Source organism: Propithecus coquereli, unplaced genomic scaffold, assembly GCF_000956105.1.
Source record: "Propithecus coquereli isolate 6110/MARCELLA unplaced genomic scaffold, Pcoq_1.0 Scaffold51, whole genome shotgun sequence".
Classification (NCBI taxonomy): Eukaryota; Metazoa; Chordata; class Mammalia; order Primates; family Indriidae; genus Propithecus; species Propithecus coquereli.
The window spans coordinates 2,475,753-2,498,459 of NW_012150952.1; the positions used below are offsets into that span (position 1 = coordinate 2,475,753).

General features: G+C 40.1%; 1 protein-coding gene and 1 pseudogene across 1 annotated transcript in view; both read left to right on the top strand.

Annotated features, from left to right (window-relative positions):
- MEP1B (meprin A, beta) overlaps positions 1-16,458 on the top strand; it is a 25,904-nt gene extending 9,446 nt beyond the window's left edge. The window contains exons 6-14 of the mRNA XM_012656573.1: positions 2,532-2,649; positions 3,712-3,887; positions 6,723-6,941; positions 7,546-7,698; positions 9,653-9,868; positions 12,142-12,585; positions 14,006-14,185; positions 15,340-15,475; positions 16,245-16,458. Coding sequence (XP_012512027.1) covers positions 2,532-2,649; positions 3,712-3,887; positions 6,723-6,941; positions 7,546-7,698; positions 9,653-9,868; positions 12,142-12,585; positions 14,006-14,185; positions 15,340-15,475; positions 16,245-16,458 — 1,856 coding nt within the window. The remainder of the gene's footprint in view (positions 1-2,531; positions 2,650-3,711; positions 3,888-6,722; positions 6,942-7,545; positions 7,699-9,652; positions 9,869-12,141; positions 12,586-14,005; positions 14,186-15,339; positions 15,476-16,244) is intronic.
- Positions 16,459-19,640: 3,182 nt separating this feature from the next.
- LOC105820165 lies at positions 19,641-20,017 on the top strand (annotated as a pseudogene).
- The last annotated feature ends 2,690 nt before the right edge of the window (positions 20,018-22,707 follow it).

A 22,707-nucleotide genomic window follows, 5' to 3' on the forward strand; every position in this document is an offset into this window, starting at 1 on the left:
GCTCTTGCTCAGGCTGGTCTTGAACTCCTGAGCTCAAACGATCCGCCCACCTCGGCCTCCCAGAGTGCTAGGATTACAGGCGTGAGCCACCGCACCTGGGCTGTAACTGCATTTTTTCACGTATATAATCCTTATAACAGGGTTAAACTTCAAATTCTTATAGGCCAATTTTTTCAATTCTGTGACTTTGATTCTTTCTTATTTAGAAAACACTTTACCTCTGTGTAATCTTGTAGAATTCAACTTATTTTCTATGTTCAAATAAGAGAAATATTTCCTTCCCTTTCAGAAACTTACACCATCTTTAAATGACTCGGACTAAGGAAATTACTAAGCAAGGGCACTTTTATGTGTAGCAAAAGTAAATACTTAGGAAGGGTGTTCTGGAAGTGATTTCTGGAAGGCCAGATTCTGATAGGCCAACCTATGAAATTCTACCAGTAGGACTTTAGTCCTTGATCTTAAACTTCAGATGTTATCTGGCTGGCAGATCCAATTTCCCCGAAAGGGGTAACACCTGAAGCAGCCATTTATAGCTTCCAGTGAACAAGTTCTAATTCCTTGCCTGACTACCAAGTTTAGGGGGACAATAGGTGGAGGGGTGGAGGATGCGGGTAAAGGAGGTGGGGATAGGAATGAAGAGGAAGGTCTAGAAACCTGAAAGCACTAAGAAGGGCAAATAATCCTGAATAGCTGCTTGCTAAATTCCTAGGATTGTCAAGGATTTGCTTCATCCTTTGTAGTTTAGGGATTTACATGATGTAATCTCAGGTGGAGCTTTTTGTATCTATGATGCAAAATTAATTAAGGCCCTTGGTAAATAAAGACACTTGGTAAATGAAGATTTTACCTCGGTAGAGGGCTATGCCGTTTATAAAACTTTCACATATGTTCCCTTATTGAATTCTCAAAATAATTCCATGAGAGTGGAAGGTATCTTCATCAAGTTTTGATAAAAGGCCTAGACTAGCATGCTTTTTTTACATTCTGTTCCAAAACAGTGATGTACTAGTCAGGATCATCATGCCTTATTTTAAGGAAGTGATGCCTTTGAAATAATGATCCAAATGTGATATTTATAAGACAGAACATTTTGAATGTTAAAGGCATATAATGCAGCCATTAAAATGATAAAAACAATACTTAATGATGAAGAAATATTTTAATGATATATTAATTCATGAAAAAATAGTTGGTAAAATATTGTGTAGACTATGACTTTATTTTTTATAAAAATATATGTATATTATGTACGTATTCATATGCAAAAAATATGATAAGGGCAATTGATTGTTCCTGGGTGGTAGGATTTTAAATTTCCTTCTTTTTGTTTACATACATTTTCTAACTTTTTAATAATGAATGTGCATTACTTGTGTGATATTGTAAAAGGCTGAACTCTAAAATCCATGAGTGCCTCTTATGACTTATGGATTTTAGGGTCTCACATATGTGAATCCTGTTCTTGATCTTCTCTGACCTGCCTGGACAGAGGCATTCCAAGTAATCTTCCTTGAACATTTATGCAACGGTTACTTAAGAAGGGAAGAAAGAAATGAACACTTGCCAAATGCCCATTTTACTTGGACCTTCACCTTTACTTTCTCTTCTTATCCTCACAATATCCCTGCAAACTTTATTTTGTATCCTTATATAACTGATGATAACACCAAAGATCCGAAGGTTAATTTAATTGGCAAAGATTATATGTCAAAAGTAAGTGGTGAGGACTGGGGAGAACTTAGGTGTGTTTGGCTCCAAAGTCTAAGCAATTTCCATTCTGCCATACTGTCTCCCACCTCCTGGCAGGCCACCATCCTTCACGTCACCAGGACCTTACCCATTTGTGAAGACCTCTCTACGGCATCTGGCACGGCCTCTTCCTCCAGGCTGCCCTTAATCTTCTTTTCCTGCATGTGCTTGTTGCTTTCTTGCCTCTGCCTTTGAGCTCCACATCTATTCAACACATTAGCATCACTCTTAGCTCCAAAGCATTGGTTCTTAACCCTATTTTGGGCTCTGGATTCACTTGCAAATCTCATGGAGCTCTCCTTAGAGAATGCACTTTGCATATGTAGACATAGATATAGGTACTTGTATACTTTGCATACTATTTCATGGTATTCATAGGTTCTCCCATTTCAAGGTCCTCAGATTAAAAGCTCTGCTGTGAGGCTTTACATATATATTGTGGCTTCTCAGGTGAAGCGTGCGATAGAAATTATTTATTTCGATTGCCTGTGATACATTGTGTATGTTCTCTGAGGTAAGGAAAAGCCCTTTTTACTATTTAGTGCTACACTGTTAATGGGCTCCAGGGAAATATTAGGCAAAATAAGAGATTTGAAGAATCATCAAATGCTTGTATATAATACTTAATTGGTACTAAGTACTAACTTTTGTAAAAGTACTAAACATTCACAAAGGCACTAACTCATGATAAACAATATATTGCATGACCTGTTTCCGTGGTGGGTTGTTCAATGGTGATTATTTTAATAAGTATATTTTTGTTTGTTTTTTCCCTTCAGAAATGAATGCTAAGGGAGTTATCCTCAATGCATTTGAACGCTATCGCCTAAAAACATGTATTGACTTCAAGCCTTGGACTGGAGAACCTAACTATATATCAGTGATCAAGGATAGTGGGTAAGTTGAAGAGTTAGGCTTAATGGGGCTGGGGGGACAGGATCTTGCTCTGTTGCTCAAGCTAGAGTGCAGTGGTTTGATCATAGCTCACTGTAGCCTCCAACTCCTGGACTCAAGTGATCCTCCTGCCTCAGCCTCCCAAGTAGCTGGGACTATAGGCACGTGCTACTGTGCTTGGTTAATTTTTGTATTTTTTGTAGAGATGAGGTCTTGCTGTGTTGCTCAGGCTGGTCTCCAACTCCTGACCTCAAGCAATCCTCCGTCCTCTGACTCCCAAAGTGCTGGGATTACAGGCATGAACCACTGTCCAGGCTGAAGAGTTAGTCTTCTAAGGGTTCTCAGGAGAACTCTTGTGCCTGGGGCGTTAGATCACAGCAATTGTCCTAGGCCCTGACATTGAGGGTGGGGTGGGGTGTTTCCTTTACTGCTTGCTGGAGAGTAAAAGAGCTGGATCTAGTTTTTCTAGCCACAGAAATAATATTCCATACACGCAACCAGACTATCAATGTTAAGATGAGGTAGGTGGGATTGCATGCCATCCAACCCTCAACCATGTGAATTTCCGCATTTGTAATTTACTCTTTATTTTCCCCTTCAAGTAAAACACACGTGTATGTATGTGTGTGCATGTCTATATTCAAATTTATTGCAACCTAAAAACTCTTATTTCTTGAGTTAAGAAGGCAACAGTATTATTTGTCCCTAGCTCAGCAATTCTGAGTGGTTGCTGTCCTGGTAAAGCCCTTGTTCATGGGCACAGGTATAATACCAAGGACGATCTCAAATACTTAGAAATTCCCAGGAAAATCCAGGACTAGGCTGACTGGGGGATAATTTGCTCCTATGTAATATTTGGTGTTGGAGCAAGTTCTCTAAAGATCATCTGGTCTGTGAGGTTTTCATATGTCACCTGGGTTATGAGAGAAACACACAGTGTCCAGATGAAAGAGCAAAGGGTCTAAGTGGGTAAGGAAGTGGACCAGGCAGTGGGGATATTGCCCTGGGGCTTCAAACCGCATCACTGTAACATCCTCTCCCCTCCCCCATAAACTCCTCTATAAGCTGCTGGTCTTCAGTAGGAAAGCGTACTGGGAGGCAAGAACTTTCCATCGGAGCAAACTGTGACCGAATAGCAACGGTTCAACACGAGTTCCTCCACGCGCTGGGATTCTGGCACGAGCAGTCGCGTTCTGATCGGGATGACTACGTCGCTATAATTTGGGACAGAATTCAGTCAGGTATATTTCTCTTGTTTTCTTACATTATTAGTTAAAGACTGAATTTCTAAGCATGTATCCTCTCTTGCCATCTGTGCCAACTGTTAATAATTGAAAAACTCTGATGTTTTGATGTCTTACTTCATTTAGCTCTAACTCAATCTGAAGTGCCTTCAGGTTGTTGGGGCACTAGTATCCCAGAACCCTAGTACTTTGGAGCTGGACATGCGCTTGGAAGCTGGTTTTGTGTTTCCCGAAGCATGTCCTAGCGAGTGCTGTCCCGCAGCATGTTCACGGGTGTTATGTGGAAAGGAGTCTGCGGTCAAATCAGTTCGGGAAATCCTAGAGTCTTGGTCCATCTTGTGCCGCTAGCACAAGACACAACAGACTGGGTAATTTACAAAGAGCATAAATTTATCTCTTAGAGTTCTGGAGGCCGGGAAGTCCAAGATCAAGGGGCTGGCATGTGGCGATGGCCTTCTTGTGTCACATACCATGGCAGAGGGCAGGAGGACAAGGGAAAGTGTGAGAGAGAAAAGAGCACCAAACTCTTCCTTTTAGAAGGACCCCCTCCTGCCACAGCGATGGCACTAGTCAGTCCATGCGAGCAGGGCCCTCATGCCTGATCGCCTCTCATTAGGTCCCACCTCCCAACGCTGTTGCACTGGAGATTAAATTTCCAACACGTGCTTTTTGGAAACACATTCAGACCATGGTACCTAGGCTAAAAACAACAACAACAACAACAAAAAAAAAACCTTACAGTTATTTATACTGCTGAGCTGTTCAGAGTCTTTGCTAGCTTGACGTGAATTGTAAATCTCCAAGAAGAGGAGCATTTGCCAAAGCGATTTGATCTCGGTCTTCTTTTTTCTTTTTGTCGAGTAGGTTGTGGCATATTTTGATTATATAATCGTTCCATGGAACCCATTTTGGGAAATGTTGTATAGTTGAACAGCCTGAACTTTTTCTGATTTTGTATTCAAAGTCACAAGGGTCTTAACAACCAACTAGAGGTCATGTTCTCCACACGCCACAGTGGCACTTAGCTTCTGTGGCTGTCCTGCCTGTGTGGGGTGTGGCGGAGGCCATGGTGTTGCTGCTGTGTGGGAGGTGCTGTGAGGACTGCTCTGTAAGATTGGTCTTGAAATCACAGCTCTTGCTCCTTTTTCCCCCAGTCTCTGGGGATCTTAACTGGGATCAGGTGCAGCAGCAAACTAAAGGATTTTGAGGGCAAAAGAAGTGTTTGGCCTCCACGGCCTCACTCTTTAGGATTCTCAAAGTCTTATTTTTATGTTTTTTTTTTTCACAGCATCGAAAGATATGAAACCAAAATCTTATTTTTTAAGAACAATTTATTTATTTATTTACAAACAGGGTCTCACTTTGTCACCAGGCTAGAGTGCAGTGGCACGATCAAAGCTCACTGCAACCTTGAATGTCTGGGCTCAAGCAATTCTCCCACCTCAGCCTCCTGAGGAACTGGAACTACAGGCATGCATCACCATGCCAGGCTAATTTTTTAATATTTTGTAGAGATGGGAGTCTCACTATGTTGCCAGGCTGATCTCGAACTCCTGGCCCCAAGTGATCCTCCCCCCTTGGCCTCCCAAAGTGCTAGAATTACAAGATGAACTACCATGCCAGGCCCAAAGTCTTATTTTTGATAGAAACTTCTGCAAACATTTGATAACACATCTTTATGTCTTAAAGATCAGGCCCGCCTCATTGTGTCCATAAAACAAGTTGGGATCAGTTGCCCATTACTGTGATGCTAAACAGCCTGGCATCTTCTCTAAAAGTATTCAGTTTTAGTTTTTTAAAATTGTTATTGGCAAATATAATTGTATATATTTATGGGGTACAATGTGATGTTTTGATATATGTATACAATGTGGCATGATTAAAACAAGTTCATTAAAATATCATCTCATTTTTTGTGGTGAAACATTTGAGATTTACTCTCAAAGCAATTTCAAAATATATATTAACTATAGTTACCATGCTTTTTTTTTTTTTTTTTTTTTTTTGAGACAGAGTCTCCTCTCTTGCCCGGGCTAGAATGCCGTGGCGTTAGCCTAGCTCATAGCAACCTCAAACTCCTGGGCTCAAGCGATCCTCCTGCCTCGGCCTCCCAGGTAGCTGGGACTAGGCACACGCCACCATACCAGGCTAATTTTTTCTATTTTTAGTTGTTTGGCCAATTTCTTTCTATTTTTAGTAGAGATGGGATCTCGCTCTTGCTCAGGCTGGTCTCGAACTCCTGAGCTCAAACAATCTGCCCACCTCGGCCTCCCAGAGTGCTAGGATTACAGGCGTGAGCCACCGCGCCTGGCCAGTTACCATGCTTTAAATACATCTGCACATATTCCAGTAATCATGAAATCCCTATGTCAATCCTTTCTAATGATTCTGTTCTAGGATAACTAGAAAGTTATCACTCCCAGGCCCCATCTCACCAGCCCTCCCAAAGTCCTCCTCCTTTCATCTCCCTCTGCTCTTGCCCTCGAACTTCCATCATTGCTGGCCGGTGCCCTGACTGGTTCAACAACACTTCTGAGAACCCTCTTTTCCACTGGCAGTCCTTAGAGTCTGCGACCAAGTGCTAATGTTCCAACTCTGGGCTGTTATGGAACCTTAGATATGTTCCATGTGACTGCTGGAATCACAGTTCTGAGCTTGAATATTATATTCTAAGATAGGAACAATGAAACATTTGAAATACAGTAGATCAGTTGTAGCAAAAGTTGGTCTAGTTTATTATATTCTCCGTTTCTAAGTTAACAGCATTTGGAATAAGATAAGCTGAATTTTGTGAACATCAAATAATCAGAGATTTTTTTATTTATCATTTAGGCAGAGAGCACAATTTTAACATCTATAGTGATGAAGTGTCAGATAACTTGAATGTTCCCTATGATTACACTTCGGTCATGCACTACAGTAAAACTGCATTCCAGAATGGAACGGAGCCGACCATCGTAACAAGAATCTCAGACTTCGAGGATGTGATCGGCCAACGGATGGATTTCAGTGACTCTGATCTCTTAAAGTTGAATCAACTGTATAATTGCTGTATGTGACAGGTTCTTTGAAATGACTTGTATCTCCCTTCTCTCTGTAGGAAAAAATGATGGTCTGTGCCATTTTACTGAGCATTGTTAGGGTTTCTGTGATTACAGAAATGTGATATTCAGGGGGAAAAAAAAAAGCAGAATAGTACCCAGATCCCAATCTGTAACCTGGAAGCAGCATTTGTCTTCTCACAGGCCGGGCTTGGAGATCTAACAACAAATTGGGTCCTGTAGGAGTACGCCTCAGGCAGGTTTTTGAAACTGTTGCTAATTCAAATGTAGACCAGCTTGATATTCGAATCTCTTTTCAGCTAAAATGAGGTGTATACTTGGAATAGAAATGGATCAAATAATCTGGGTTGTGGCTTAATGATTTGAATAACTAGGGGAGTGTAGACTCAGGTTTCTATAAATTAGATAAGTAGGGAAAAAATTAGGGGTTCTGCAGATAAAGAGGGATCTTTAAGCCACCATCACCCAGAATCAGCTAGGTGTCCCCTTTAATGTCACCCTGGTCTTCCTAATACTTCTGTGATGAGCTCAGTTTTTATTACTTAGATTATCATGTTGTATAAATGTCAATAATTGATTTTTTGCTTTTGCAGCCTCTTCCTTGAGTTTTCTGGACTCGTGCAATTTTGAACTGGAAAACGTGTGTGGTATGATCCAAAGTTCAGGAGACAGTGCTGACTGGCAACGGGTTCCACAGGTTCCCAGGGGACCAGACAGCGATCACTCCAACATGGGCCAGTGCCAAGGTAACAGGAGTGAGATGCTTCTAGATTGTCCATTCAGTGGCTCCAGCCTTGTCTTTCTCTATGAAAGACTGGGAATTTATCTCTAATTTCTATCAGAATTATTAATGATAATGCATTAGGTTGCTACTAAGGAGTAGGCCTTGTGGACAACATAGTTGTAAGGACATGGTTAATTTCTTTGCTTTTTTAACTCTCTCAGTTTGTTTTTCTTTCTATGAGTTTGGGCTCCGTGATGCTTCTAGCAGTACTTGCCCACAGCACAGGAAGACTGCACCTCCTGGAAGGACGCTTATTTCAGGGGAAGTGGTGTTGTTGTCTAGCATGCTGCTTGAAGCTTATAAGAGGCTCTTTCCAATGGACACCACTAGACTATGGACTATTCAGTTGCAGAATTGTAGCTGGATGTGATTACTTGTTCCTGTAACAAAAATACCTTAAATAAAGGTAGAAAGCACAACTTATTTATTTTTATTCAGATGAATTTCCTTTTCCATTTTCATTTTGTTTTGCATTAAGTAGCCATTTGACTACAAGTACCACATTTTTATTTAATCGTTTATTTCTGGCAGCAAACAAGTAAAACTCAGACTTCAGAATTTTGGGCCAGTGCTTGATAGCTCAGATGGTCTAGACAGGGAATGAGGTCTCTAAATAGCAAAAGGGTACTTTTTCTTTTATTTTTCTTTTTAAATGCACATTTGGATGGTGAATAGTGGTCTTATCTAGAGGGAGGGGTAGATGGAAGGAAGGAAGGAAGGAAGGAAGGAAGGAAGGAAGGAAGGAAGGAAGGGAGGGAGGAAAAGAGGGAAAGGAGAGACTAACTAGGCAGCTCTCATATTTTTTACTGTCTTTGAAAGCTGATGTCTGTAGTAACAGAAAGGTTACCTAATGCTGTCTCTTTCATAAATTACCTGCTCCCAGAGCCATATTTAAGTGCCCAACACAGTGCCCTGCATATAGTGCAAACTCAGCAAATGTTTTAAATAAGATAAAGAAACTGTATATATACTCAAGCCAGAACTACTAGCTCTGTCTTCCTTTAGAGATGATTTAGAACATTAAGTATTGCAAGTAATGGAAACAGAGAATTGGGAGAGACCTTTGAAATTACTGAGTTCAGTTATTCCCAATCTTTTTGTTTTCAATTTAATTTTTTAAACATTTAAAGGTAGATCTCATCCAATGGTTGCTGTACTTCTAATGTATTCTGAAAGTTGAATTATTATTATTATTATTTTGGTAGTTTAAAGCTAAAGAATTTAGGAAGTGTTAAACAATGGGCAGGTCAGCAAAGGCTCTGGTTTCCTGGCCGGGCTCTCTCTCCTGTCCTTGACAGTGTGTGTTCACTTCTCCAGAAGGACCTACGACCTCACCTTGAATTAGCCTTGAGAGGTAAAGATGCTACAACTCTCTACCTACCCAGGTTTCAAGCCTTCCTTTTGACTTAATTTCCATTTTCCTTTTCTTATAGTCTTAGAGAGGGGACAATTCTGTGTGGCATCTTTCCAATGGTAGCTGTTGTCACTTGGAGCTGACCAGAGTTGGGGGCAGGTGAAAGGTGTTCCTTGCAGACTCTACCTTTTGGTCCTGCTGTTTAGGCATGACCTAAAGTCTCATATTGGATTTTTTTTATTAGTATTTGATACTTAGATTTGCTGTAAAGATATACAGCAAATGAAAGTAAGCAAAGATCAGTGCCCACAGAAAACTCCTACTATCGTAAGTAAACATTTATAAGTAATAGAGAGATTTGAGTTTTATTGTATTCTGTCAATCTGCTAGGTTTTCAAAGTGCCAGATATGTAGCTTAGGCTTCTGAAGTTTCTACCTTGTGATGTATGTAATGATGTTAGCTAGTAGTTATACCTCATGTAAAGAATCTCCCACTGCTGTTAACAAACACATGTTCTTATACCCAGAAATTGCTTTCTCTCAATTCTGCTTTTGTTAACAGATTCGGGTTTCTTCATGTATTTCGACACTAGCGCTGTAAATGTGGGGGCCACGGCAGTGCTGGAAAGTAGAATACTGTACCCTAAAAGAGGATTTCAGTGCTTGCAATTTTATTTATATAACAGTGGAAGTGAAAGTGACCAACTGAACATCTACACCAGGGAGTATTCTACAGACAATGTGAATGGCATTTTAACTCTTGTGGAAGAGATAAAAGGTACAATATCAACATCCTTATTTTGGGGTTCAAAGTGATGCATTTTTAGCTCTTTTCTTAACGTAACAACTTACAACAGGGTAGGGGATGCTGGTTCTCTATTTTTCAATTTAGAACTTGCTCCTTCTTGTTTTATAGCAAGGATGCTAAAGTGAGGATCCTTTGTGTGAGCTGTATAATGTCACACTTAAGAAACTGTAGGTCAGTCTCCGGCATTGTGGAGGCCAGTTCTTGGCGAGTAGTAAAAATGCAGTGTGCTCTAGCTTAGGCCAAATGGGAAGGGATACTGGCTCAAGGTTAGTTACAACCTATGGAACAAATGAGGGAGGAGCTGGCTTCAGGGAGGACTGGACCTGTCCCTGAACATTGTTGGGGACCTCTTGTTTTATCTCAGAATAGCTTTGTCCATAAGAATTGGACTTTGGCTATTTCACTTCCCAGCTTATGTCTTACCAAATGTGCCATCAGACTGGAAAAGAGATTCTATCTCTAATCTCTAGCTTAAGCAATAAATCCCAGTGAAGGACTCTGATCCTTATGATTTGGGTTAAATGCAACTTCTGGAGCGATTTGTGAGTGGATGCCCACCTTTCATGTCAATCATGTGTTGGAGAGGGGGGCCATGTCAACTACCTGTTTAAGCAGGTGGTTAAGGTTCCCTGAGGAGGGCAGAGCTGTGGGCTGGCAAATATATCTGTTTGCTCCACACATTCACCTCTGGGTTTGAAGGAATTGAGTAAAGGCAATTATAAAGTGGATCTACATTGTGCCATTTTCTCTTTCTATTTGACAATGAGAAACAATCTGAAATACAGACGATATTTTTCTCGTGAACACCCATGAACAGCAGGTTCTTAATCTTACTATGAATATACATACAATATGCATGTGCATTATATATGTACTTATATAACATATATAATTACATATATAACACACATTAACATATATAATTACATATGTAATATACATTAACATATATAATTACATATACAATATACATTAAACATTTTATATATATGAAAGCTTTATATATAAGCCATATATATGTTAATACAAATATTATATATTATGTATTGATACATATAATAATACAAGTATTAATATAATATAATATATATAATATATAATGTGTATATAATTGTCCAGGCTTGGAAGGGCGATCCTTTCCATTATCAATCTATGGGTGTATCATTGATAGACAACAATGCAAAAGGCCCGTAGGAAGCTTGCTTAGGAGACCAGAATTCCAACTGATAATACTGATAGCGATGCAGTGGAAGCTCTCGTGAAAGGCTTTTGTTTAATACTGAGTCCATCCACGGACAATAGCATGTTCTGTAATTTGGATATTTATAACGTATTTTCAAGCAGCTGTATTTCCTATTAAGTACCAATGTATTTACATTTTAAGTCATTGTGTTAACTACTAGTTTGACATGAATTCCTCAGCTGTTGCCTATCTGGGGGCTTAGGAAGATTTTTTAGTATACTGCTTATCTGAGTAGGCGATATAAGAACACAAGACAGAATGGCATGCGTGTGCTGCTGGCTGGGGATATGGGGTAATGGTTGAGGAGGAAGTGCAGGTTGGGGAGACAGAAGCAGTACCAATGTCAGATAAATAATGCTGAGTCACTGGTAAGTGATCTAAGGCATAAATGTAGGATGTAAGCTTTCTAGGGTTTGGTGGATTCTGGTTTAATACTGCCAAAAAGTTGATCGAAAACTTTGCATGTGAAATAATTATTCCAAACTATAAATATATTAAAGAAGGTTTTGCCTGAGTATCACAGGAATCTTGGGTACAGGTATGAGAATATTGAGCTTGCTCGACCATTTAACTAATATGGAATGGCAGGTAACTCAGGAGGCTGAGGTGGAAGGAACCTAGGAGCTTCAGGCTACACTTTGAGACTGCACTCCAGCCTGGGTGACAGAGCAAGTCCCTGTCTCTTTAAAAAAAAAAAGTGGCAGGTCCTCAGAAGTAGGACATGGGGCACTCATGAGGTAGATGTTGTTTTTTCACCCATCTCTAGGAAAGGGCGACCTATTTGAGAAACAGCTAGATAAACATTCAACTAACAGTCTGACTCCACAGAACTACCCTGAAGTAAATGAGCCTGGGCTGGAGGTGTGAGAAAACTGCACCTCTGACCTGCAGGAATCAGTACTTGGATGATCATTTGTCTATGAAGGTTAGAACTCTAATGTTGATTTGCATAGATTCATAGTTCTTTGCCTTCTTTGAAATATTAATAACTCTTTTTCAGAAATACCCATTGGGAGCTGGCAACTTCACCACGTTGCACTGAAAGTGACCAACAAGTTTAGAGTGGTGTTTGAAGGACACAAAGGCTCTGGTGCATCATTGGGTGGTCTGTCCATAGATGATATCAATCTTTCAGAAACATGGTGCCCTCATCATGTCTGGCATATAAGGAATTTCACACAGCTCATTGACAGCCCAAATGGAACTCTATATAGCCCTCCATTTTATTCTTCTAAAGGTTATGCCTTTCAGATTCAGTTGACTCTAAGCGATTTGACTAATGTAGGGATATATTTCCACTTGATCTCTGGAGCCAATGATGATCAATTACAGTGGCCATGTCCTTGGCAACAAGCCACGATGACACTCTTGGATCAAAATCCTGACATTCGACAGCGTATGTCCAACCAGCGGAGTATAACTACAGACCCATTCATGACCACCGGTTTGTGACTCATTTTCTTTATTGCTAATACATGATCATTGCTCTGGGAGGGACAGATGGTTTTGGGAACAAGAGACTGCACAGTTACCTAGGGAATTATAAACCCCAAATCTTAAGAAAAGAAATTTAAGGGAAAGCGTTCAACAATCGTGGAGAGAGTCTCCCAGACAGTAGCTTGTTAGGGACATCAGCAAGGACTCCAAGAAACAGAGAAGATATTGACTGCATTCCTGAGAATTGGTAACCATCCCCAAATTTCCACTTTCATGCAAGGAGTGTTGGTTTCAGAGCCTGACATGCCTGGGTTCAAATCCAAGGTGTGTGCTTCTCATTAGCTATACGACCTTGAGCAGATAATCTCTTGGAGTCCCAGACTGTAATCACAATTCCACAGATTTGTTCCGAGGATTTGTTCCGAGTTTTCCTAATCCGTGCTTCTTTGGTCATGCCACTGGGATTGTGGAAAACAATTCAGCTCTTGGGAAGGGGGTGGTTTTTGATCAGAAGGAAGATGGGGGGCAGGTACACTGGAGAGTTGGTGGGAAGGGGATGGGAATGGATTATAAATTCTTACTGAAAAGTTCTGGAGGACTTGCTAATGGTGACATCATTCCCTGTCTTTCCAGTCTCAAAAAGAAGCAGCACACAGAAAGCAATCTCTACACTTCTAATTTTAATAATCCTTTGCCTCTGGGACCCTAATAAAAGAAAAAATGGAATTACAGCAAGCTGAATATTATTGCTAAATTTGAATTCTATATATGAAAAGGATTGACCAAAGCGATATAGGAAAAAAATCAATTTAATCCAATAGGAAAAAAACAATATACATCAATGGATTTGTAGGGACTCAACAGTCAGAATTTCTTCACTTTTTTTCCAAAATGTTTCTCCCTGAATGACATTAAAAATAGTTCGGGTTGGGTGAGTCATTACCTTTTCCCAGAAGCAGTGCTTCTTGCTGTCTTCTGGAGGATTTTGCTCTGTTAGGTGAATAATTCAATTAATGAGATGACTAGTTCTATGCTAATGTTAAAAACTCTCTCAGCAACATATTGCTTTAACTTGGTTAAATGGACTGTCTTTAACTTAGAAGGCCACTAAGGAATGATTCTAATAGACAGAAGGGTTTCTATACTGGCCAATAAGTATAGGTGTGATATTCCCACCTAGGAAACTCTTGGTACCTTTCCACTCATAGTCCAGAGTGTGGTCCTCCCTGCCAGGCAATCTCATTTCCTTTAGGACAGTCTAAATGAACAAGCACCAGTAATTTTCCAGGGAATACATCACAGGTCAATAGCATCATTTAATTATTTTGAGCTCCATCCTAATTGTGTTTCACATTTCCTGTTCTTTTCTACCACCAAAAGCTATGATGAGCCTAAACACAATCCATTAATATAAATTGCTTTTTCAGATAATGGAAACTATTTTTGGGACAGGCCTTCCCAAGTGGGAGCGGTGGCTTTTTTCCCTAATGGAACCCAGTTTAGAAGAAGTAGGGGCTATGGAACCAGTGCCTTTATAACCCATCAGAGGCTGAAAAGCAGAGATTTTATAAAAGGAAATGATGTTTATCTTCTCCTGACAGTGGAAGGTATGTCAATAAAAATAGTTTTATATCAGCAGGTTTTTTGTGGTAGCCATTATTTACTGTGTTCTTTTGGGTTTCATTTTCAAATATATTACATAGAGATGTGGGAGGAAATGAGCATGAGTGGTTTTGAGGGGGTATGAATTATTAACAATCTGAAAATAATTTAATTTGAAACAGTGAGGGTTCCAGGGTAAAGAATTTAATTACCACCACACGAAGCAATAGTAGAAAGCCTTAGGCTGGAAACCTTCTATAGAAATAAGTTAAAGTATAGTTATTAATATTATACCCTAGCATTATACTCTAGGGTTCCAGAAATAAAAATATCATACGAGCACATGAAATTAAACTGGAAACAGACTGTCTTATCATCGTTTCAAATGCACATACACATATATATTTTGGCAGTAATAACATTAACCTATTGTCTTTTAAAATTTTTACCTCTGACAGCCAATAAATACATTTTCCAGCAATTCTGGTGGTTTCCATGTTTCATATGGTAGAATAACTTATTTTCTATTAAAGACTCACTTGCTTCTCAGTAAATCAGAATCTAGTTTGTGATGAAAGGTGGTGCACTTAAAACCCACAGAATTTTGACTCCAATGTTCATTAGAGTAAATCTAGATGATACTTCTTGGAAAAAATTATTCAGGAATAACTTTTATCAAGAGAGAAAATATTGTATGTAGCAAAGAAAAAGTCACACATTCATCAATTCTCATTGACCCTGTTTGGACTAGATGCAACAAAAACACTGCAAAGAACAGAACTCTGGCTTTCCGGTGTCTTGCTCCAAGTATCCACCAACTTGTACCACCATGCAAGAGAATTGTGACCTTGCACAAAACCCTCAATTGCTTTACATTTCTGAGCTTTGGTTTTCTTATCTGTCCCTTGAGGGTTGGTATCAAGGGTTTGTACCCTTTTGAGCTTCCACAGCCCAGGCCAGCATGTGGTCAAGTTGTAGCCCCAGCAGGCCAGCCCAGTTCTCATTTCGCTGCCTGTGAACGTTGCTGGACTATGCTTCAAGATTACCTGAATTTATCACAAGCCTAAAACCTGAACATCATCTATTTTGAAACTTAAAGATCAAATGATTGTTAGAGCAAAAGTTGATTTTCATTCACGTTCTCCCCCCATCCTCCTAGACATATCTCACCTCAATTCTACATCAGTTGAGTCGACACCAACCTCACCAACCTCTAGTATCAAAGAACTGTGCTTGGAACTCACCTGTGAGAATGATGGCATCTGTGCTGTTCGAGATGACAAAGCTGAATGCATGTAAGGATCACTGGAAAGAGATCCTCCCCCATTCGTTTATTCGAAATTTTATTCCCCAACATAGGATTAAATACTGATAGTTCATATGAATGAAATCCATTGCTTCTCGTCTCAAAGCCATTCACAGAATATTTATTTTTTTTGCCTTTCATTTGGCACTTTGGATAGCCATGTAACAATGAAATCAGGGCCAGAAGCAGTGGGTCATGCCTGCAATCCTAGCACTCTGGGAGGCTGAGATGGGAGGATTCCTTGAGGTCAGAAGTTCAGGACAAGCCTGAGCAAAAACAAGACCCCATCTTTTAAAATAATAATAAAAAAAATGAAATTATTTATGAAAAAATAGCACAATACATCCTAATTGCCTGAAAAAGTCCTCACAAGTTACCTATCTTATTAAATCCCCACGAGGGTGATGGCTTCCATTTCCTAGATGAAGATGGTGACTTCGTGAGAAGCCCTTGGCCAAGGTCAAAGCTGAAGGTGGGACACTGAGAACTAAACTTTCTCCATTACCTATGCTACCTGCCTGTCCTACCTTGGAGCTGCTGTTTCAGTACCAGATTAGGACTAATTTCATTTCTCTTTTTCATGGTTCCTGCCTGTGTTCCTGGTGCTGGTCTCTGTCCAGCCCAGAGTGGGAAAAATAGTTCCATGTGTCAATGACCTATTGGTGGTTGAATAGACTACAGGTGGTCAGCACTTTTGATGGTGAGGATTTCCAGAGCTAGATATGGACTCATAACCGAGTCATGTTTGTGACGTGTAGGTGCCCGTCGGGGGACGACTGGTGGTACGTGGGAGAAAGGTGTGAAAAGAGAGGTTCCACCAGGGACACCATCATCATCGTTGTTTCTTCTACTGTTGCTGTGTTCGTTCTGATGCTGGTTGTCACCCTTGTCAGTGTCTATTGTACCAGGAGGAAATATCTTAAAAGGACAAGTTCAAATACAGCAAATATGACTGTGGAAAATGTAAGTTGAATCTGACATTTGGTTATTTAAAACCTGTTGATGAAATCATCTAGAGAAGAATTAAGACATTTTTGATGTATTGTTCTGTTTTCTTTTCTTTCTTTTTTAAAACCTTCTTCTCTTTATTTCTTATGCTGGGGCAACTAATTGGAGATGATGAGTTCTTATGACCTGCACTATATAAATTAAGGGGGCTTTTTAGGGAGTTCATTATCCTCTTGGAATTGTATCCAACATTGTGTATGATTATTGTTGTTTCTTTGGAGTGTGGGTGGTCTGGGACCTTCCTGAAACGCACAACTGATTTTCTGATTTTGCCTGCAAGTTCAGCCTTTCCTGGTAAAGAGGTGGCCTGAAAGTGTTTTTATTCTAGAGGCTTTGTAGAGGTGGTTCAGCTCAGACCTGGAGGAAGAAGTGGGGTGGTGCAGGCATGTTTGGGGCAGCTTTTCCATTAAAGAAGGTTCCAGCTAATTCTGGATTCATATGGAGTAACTAACTGTAAGGCAAGGTTTTCAAATAGAGGATTGAAAGTCTTGCCTCAAAAAATCTCTGAAATGGCAATAGACTCTTAAAAACGGCCCGTCTCAGGCTGGGTTCCTTGGGAAGGTGACTCTGAGCTGGATATTTATGTGCAGGAGGTTTATTGGGAGGGCTCTTGGCAACACTCGTAATGGGGTAAGGGGGCTGGACTGGGCAGGGGCAAGGCTAGACTGTGATGCAGTTGTGGCCAAGGCCTCAGCCCATCCTCCAGGGAGCTCTGGAGCTGGGATGGCTCCGTAGACACATCCTGAATTGAGGGAGGGGGGCCAGGCCTTTCTACTTCCCACATCAACAGCCATTGGATTAGGGCTGCCAGAAGGAGGGGCTGTAAAATCGGGCAAGGCGAGGGCCTTCAGGGAACCGCATTTCTTGCATGACAGCTTCCATTATGAAGGGCAGGGCTGAGCAGTGTGCCTAGTACCCACCACACACCCCGGCAGCAGACAGCACCGGGTTTCACATGCAGTTTCATATTCTTACTCACTAAAGAGCACAAGGAGAATGGCATAAAATCTGAACATTACTTACAAGTGAAGCTTTGAATTTCTTCCAATTCTATTTCATTCAGATTAGAGTCTCTGAAAATTGCTACTGAAAACTAATTTAAAAATGACCAATTAGAATTATCTCTGAGAATAAAACTACTGCAATTCGCTAAAGCAAGAGTATATTTTCTTCAGAAAAATGATTATTCAAGACATGCTGGCTGGGTGCCGTGGCTCACGCCTGTAATCGTAGCACTCTGGGAGGCCAAGGCAGGAGGATCACTTGAGCTCAGGAGTTCGAGACCAGCCTGAGCAAAAGTGAGACTCCATCTCTACTAAAAGTAGAAAAATTAGCCAGGTGTAGTGGCACATGCTTGTAGTCCCAGCTACTCGGGAGGCTGAGGCAGGGGTATCGCTTGAGCCCAAGAGTTTGAGTTTGCTGTGAGCTATGATCACACCACTGCACTCCAGCCTGGGCAACAGAACTATACCCTGTCTTTAAAAAAAAATAAAATGGTGAACAGTGAATGAACAGAGAGCAAATAGTTTTATTCTCACATACTGTTATCCTATTTCCTTAACATCAGGAAGATGTTTAAAGCTAATCATAAGGCAGTAGATGAATTACTTCACAAACGTATTAGAAAAATACTGAAAGTGTAGACAAGTTGTTTTGTTTTTAAACAGCATTTCCAGTTTGTTTTATGACTCAAAATAAAAGGGACAGATGAGAAAATGCAGGGCTGAGTAGGCCAACCTGATGGCAGCTGTGCCCATAAGAATTGTCCCCTGGATCAGCAGGACAGAGCCAGGTGCTGGTGTCAGGAAGACGCAAGAGTGGACAGGCAGGAGAGGACCAGGTGTATGGGTGGACGGGACTGCCGGGTTAGTCCCTGGGATAGTCCCTGGCAATGGGAAAATGTAAGAGGTATTATGGGGGCTCTGACTTAGTAAGAAAGAATTGGAAGGAGTTAAAGAAAAATGACAAAAACAAAGAGAAGAGAAAGAAGGAAGCTAAGTCAATAAAGGGTGGAAACTGTCAGGGTATCAGGGACATGGTAGGGGTGGTAAGTGGAAACACACACACACACATACACCATAATATTACAAAAGAACTCCTTTGCCTCTGGGTTATTTAAACACATCCCCAAGGGCAAGGGCATCGATTTACATTTTCCTTAGTCTGGGCATTGGTACAGTTAATTCACTAACAGATTCTCCAGATCTAGTTCAGATCTTAAATCAGAGTGACCTTTTTTATGAAGCCAAGGTGTGCGCTCGCCCTAACGTTTCGGCATCTGAATAACGCGATCAGGGCGTCTGCCTGGAGCGGGAGCCACTTGCCAGCAGGGAAGGAGGCCAGGAAGCTGCTGATGGGGACTTCATTTAAAAACTAGACCGTTTCATTGTGATTCATTTACATGACAGTTTTTAAATTTAGAAATTAAGTCATCAATTGTTCTTTCCCCTTTTAGGAGCATGCTTTTTGAAGATTAACTCGACACTATGGCCAGCAAATGAAATTAAGAAGGATTCTTCAGTATGGATTTCACCTAAGCTACATCATAACCACCTCATTCTTCTAAAAATGATCTTTTCTGTAAATACCTGGAGGTACTATAAATCATTATTTTGGTAAAAGTCAAATTGGTGAAATGTTGTGTTTCTTTCTTTCTTTCCTTTCTTTTCTTTTTTTTTTTTTCCCCGTGGAGAGGAAGCCATCCAGGATCCTCTGGAAGTAGAATATTGTCTATAAAGGGAGAGCAACAATTAGAGATAGCGTTCCAAATTACTGATCCTTCTGTTGTGGGGGCCAAGTGCAGTGGCCCCACAAGTGATTCCCAGAAACCACTGGAAACAATAGTACCCCACATGGAATCTCCCAGTTCCAGCACTGCCCTATCTCAATATAGGGACGGGCACTGGGACAGCTCCTCCCTCTTGGTATGTCTTTCTCCAAAACTGACTACTCTTTTGTTTTCTTATATAATCCCTTTGGTACATGAACTTGGCTTAGAATTTGAGTGCACAACTACAAACAACAAGGAAACTTTTAGCTCCTTGAGCAGCAGTTCTCAAAGTTTTGGGTCTCTTTGGATGTGCAACTCTTAGGAGGTCAAAAAAATACTAATTAAAAAAAAGTTTTGGAGCAGCACCAGATCCAAGATGGCAGCCAGCAGGAGGCTGATGAAGGAGCTTGAAGAAATCCTCCATATGATAAGGGGGCCTTCAGAATCGAAATTAACTTTCCAGCAGAGTACCCATTCAAACCACCGAAGATCGCATTTAAAACAAAGATCTACCACCTGAACATCGATGAAAAGGGGCAGGTCTGTCTGCCAGGAATTAGTGCTGAAAACTGGAAGCCAGCAACCAAAACCGACCAAGTAATCCAGTCCCTCACAGCACTGGTGAACGACCCCCAGTCTGAGCGCCCCCTCCGGGCTGACCTAGCTGAAGAATACTCTAAGGACCGTAAAAAATTCTGTAAGAATGCTGAAAAGTTTACAAAGAAATATGGGCAAAAGCGACCTGTGGACTAAAATCTGCCGCGATTGATTCCAGCAAGTGTGAGCAGAGACCCTAAGCAGTGCAGTCAGACATCCAGCAAAGCAGGACTCTGTGGAAAATTGACACGTGCCACCGCCTGGCGTTCATTTGTGGCAGTTACTAACTTTCTACAGTTTTCTTAATCAAAAGTGGTTTAGAATGTCTTTTGTTCTTTTGGGTAGGTGCCCAGTAATGGGATTGCTGGATCAAATGGTAATTCTACTTGTATCTCTTTAAGGTATCTCCATATTGCTTTCCACAGAGGTTGCACTAGTTTGCAGTCCCACCAGCAGTGTATGAATGTTCCTATCTCTCCGCATCCACGCCAACATTTATTGTTTTGGGACTTTTTGATAAAGGCCATTCTCACTGGAGATAAGTGATATCTCACGGTGGTTTTGATTTGCATTTCCCTGATGATTAGAGATGTTGAGCATTTTTTCATACGTTTCTTGGCCATTATTCTGCACTCAAATGTTTATAGTGGCACAATTCACAATTGGAAAGATGTGGAAACAACCCAAGTGCCCATCAGTACATGAGTGGATTAATAAAATGTGGTATGTGTATACCATGGAGTACTATTCAGCTATAAGAAACAAGGGTGATTTAGCACCTCTTGTATTTTCCTGGATAGAGCTGGAACTTATTCTACTAAGTGAAGTATCCCAAGAATGGAAAAATAAGCACCACATGTACTCACCAGCAAATTGATTTCACTGATCAACACCTAAGTGCACATATACGAATAACATTTATCGGGCGTCAGGTAGATGGGAAGGGGGAGGAGGGCATGGGTATATACATACATAATGAGTGCAATGCGCACCATCTGGGGGATGGACACGCTTGAAGCTCTGACGGGGGGGGGTGGGGGGCAAGGGCAACGTAACCTAAACATTTGTACTCCCATAATATGCAGAAATGAAAAAAAAGTGGTTTAGGTAACCTGTAAAGAAAGGATTAAAAATTTAAGATGTTCTAAAAAAAAAAAGAGTTTTTGTTTCAGGAGCCGTTACACTTTTAAAAATTATAAAGGACCCCAAAGAGCTTTTGCCTATGAGCATTCCATTGATCAGTATTTACCTTATTAGAAATTCAAACCAGGAAAACTTAAAAGTACATATTTATTAATCATTAAAAATAATAAGCCCATTACATGGTAACATAAATGTTTTAATGAAAAATAACTATATTTTCCAAAAAAAGAGAAAATTTAGCAAAAAGAGGGGCATTGATTTAAATTTCTTATAAATCTCTAATGTGTGGCTTAATAGAAGACATATATGATTCTTCATATGTGCTTCTGCATTCAATCTGTTGTGATGTATTAGTTTGGTTGAAGGATATGAAGAAAATCTAACCTCTGCAGATATATAATAGGAAAAGGCAGACATATTTGAATAGTCTTTTTGGGTAAGTGTGGATATTCTTTTCTAATACTTTGTTGAAAGTTGACAAATGGTCATTTCTTACAGGTTAGCTGCAATTGGAATCTGAAACAATATCCATGAACTTTTGCAGTCCATCCAGTAAAATCCATTGGTCTACCCTTGTATTTTGAGTAGGTCTTTCAGCTATGCATGATTGTGCATTGATCAGTTAGAAAATATTGATTCACTGAGTTATGCAGCTGTTATAACTCTTGACACATTTCATTATACATTATCAAAACATTAGTTAATAGCACTAGTAATCTCATAAAAAAAAGTTTTTGAGTCTTGGGAAGTTGTTATGCTCATGGTGGCAGAAAGAAATCTTTCCAGATTTTAATTTTTGCTTGCAAGCTTAAATTTTATCATTGGCAACAAGTACTATCTTCCTTGTTGCAATAGACTCACTTTATTTAATTTTTTAAATTCGAATTTTATTTTGATAAAATTATAGATTCATGTGCAGTTATAAGAAACAATACAGAGAAAGCCTGTGTACCCTCTACTCGGTTTCCCCCAATGGTAATGTCTTCAAAACTATATGTAGTACAATAGCACAATTGGATATTGACATTGAAATTGATACAGTCAACATAGCATTTCCATCACCGCAAGAATCCCTTAAGTTGCCTTATATAGTCACATCCTTTTCCCCTTTTCCCCACCTCCTATGTATCCCCTGGCAGCCATTAATATGTTCTCTACTTCTATACTTTTGTCATTTAAAAAATGTTCTATTAATAGAACCATATAGTATGGAACCTTTTGAGATTGACTCCTTCCCCTACTCCCAGCATAATTAATTGTAGACTCATCAAGGCTATTGTATTCAATAGTTTGTTCCTTTTTATTGGTGAATAGCAGTCCATGGTATGGATGTACCAAAGTTTGTTTAATCATTCATTTGTTGGAGGACATTGGAGTTGTTACCAGTTTTTTGTCTATTACAAATAAAGCTGCTATAAATATTTGAGTACAGGTTTTGTGTGGATATAAGTCTTCATTTCTCTGGGATATTGTCTGCGAAGTTTTTTTAAAAACTGCCAAAATGATTTGCGGAGTGGCTATACCATTTTACATTCCCACCATCAATGATGTGTGATCCAGTTTCTCTGCATCCTTGCCAACTTTTGGTATTGTCACTTTTTTTAAAAAATAGACTTTTTTTTTTTTTTGAGACAGAGTCTCACTCTGTTGCCCCGGCTAGAGTGAGTGCCGTGGCGTTAGCCTAGCTCACAGCAACCTCAACC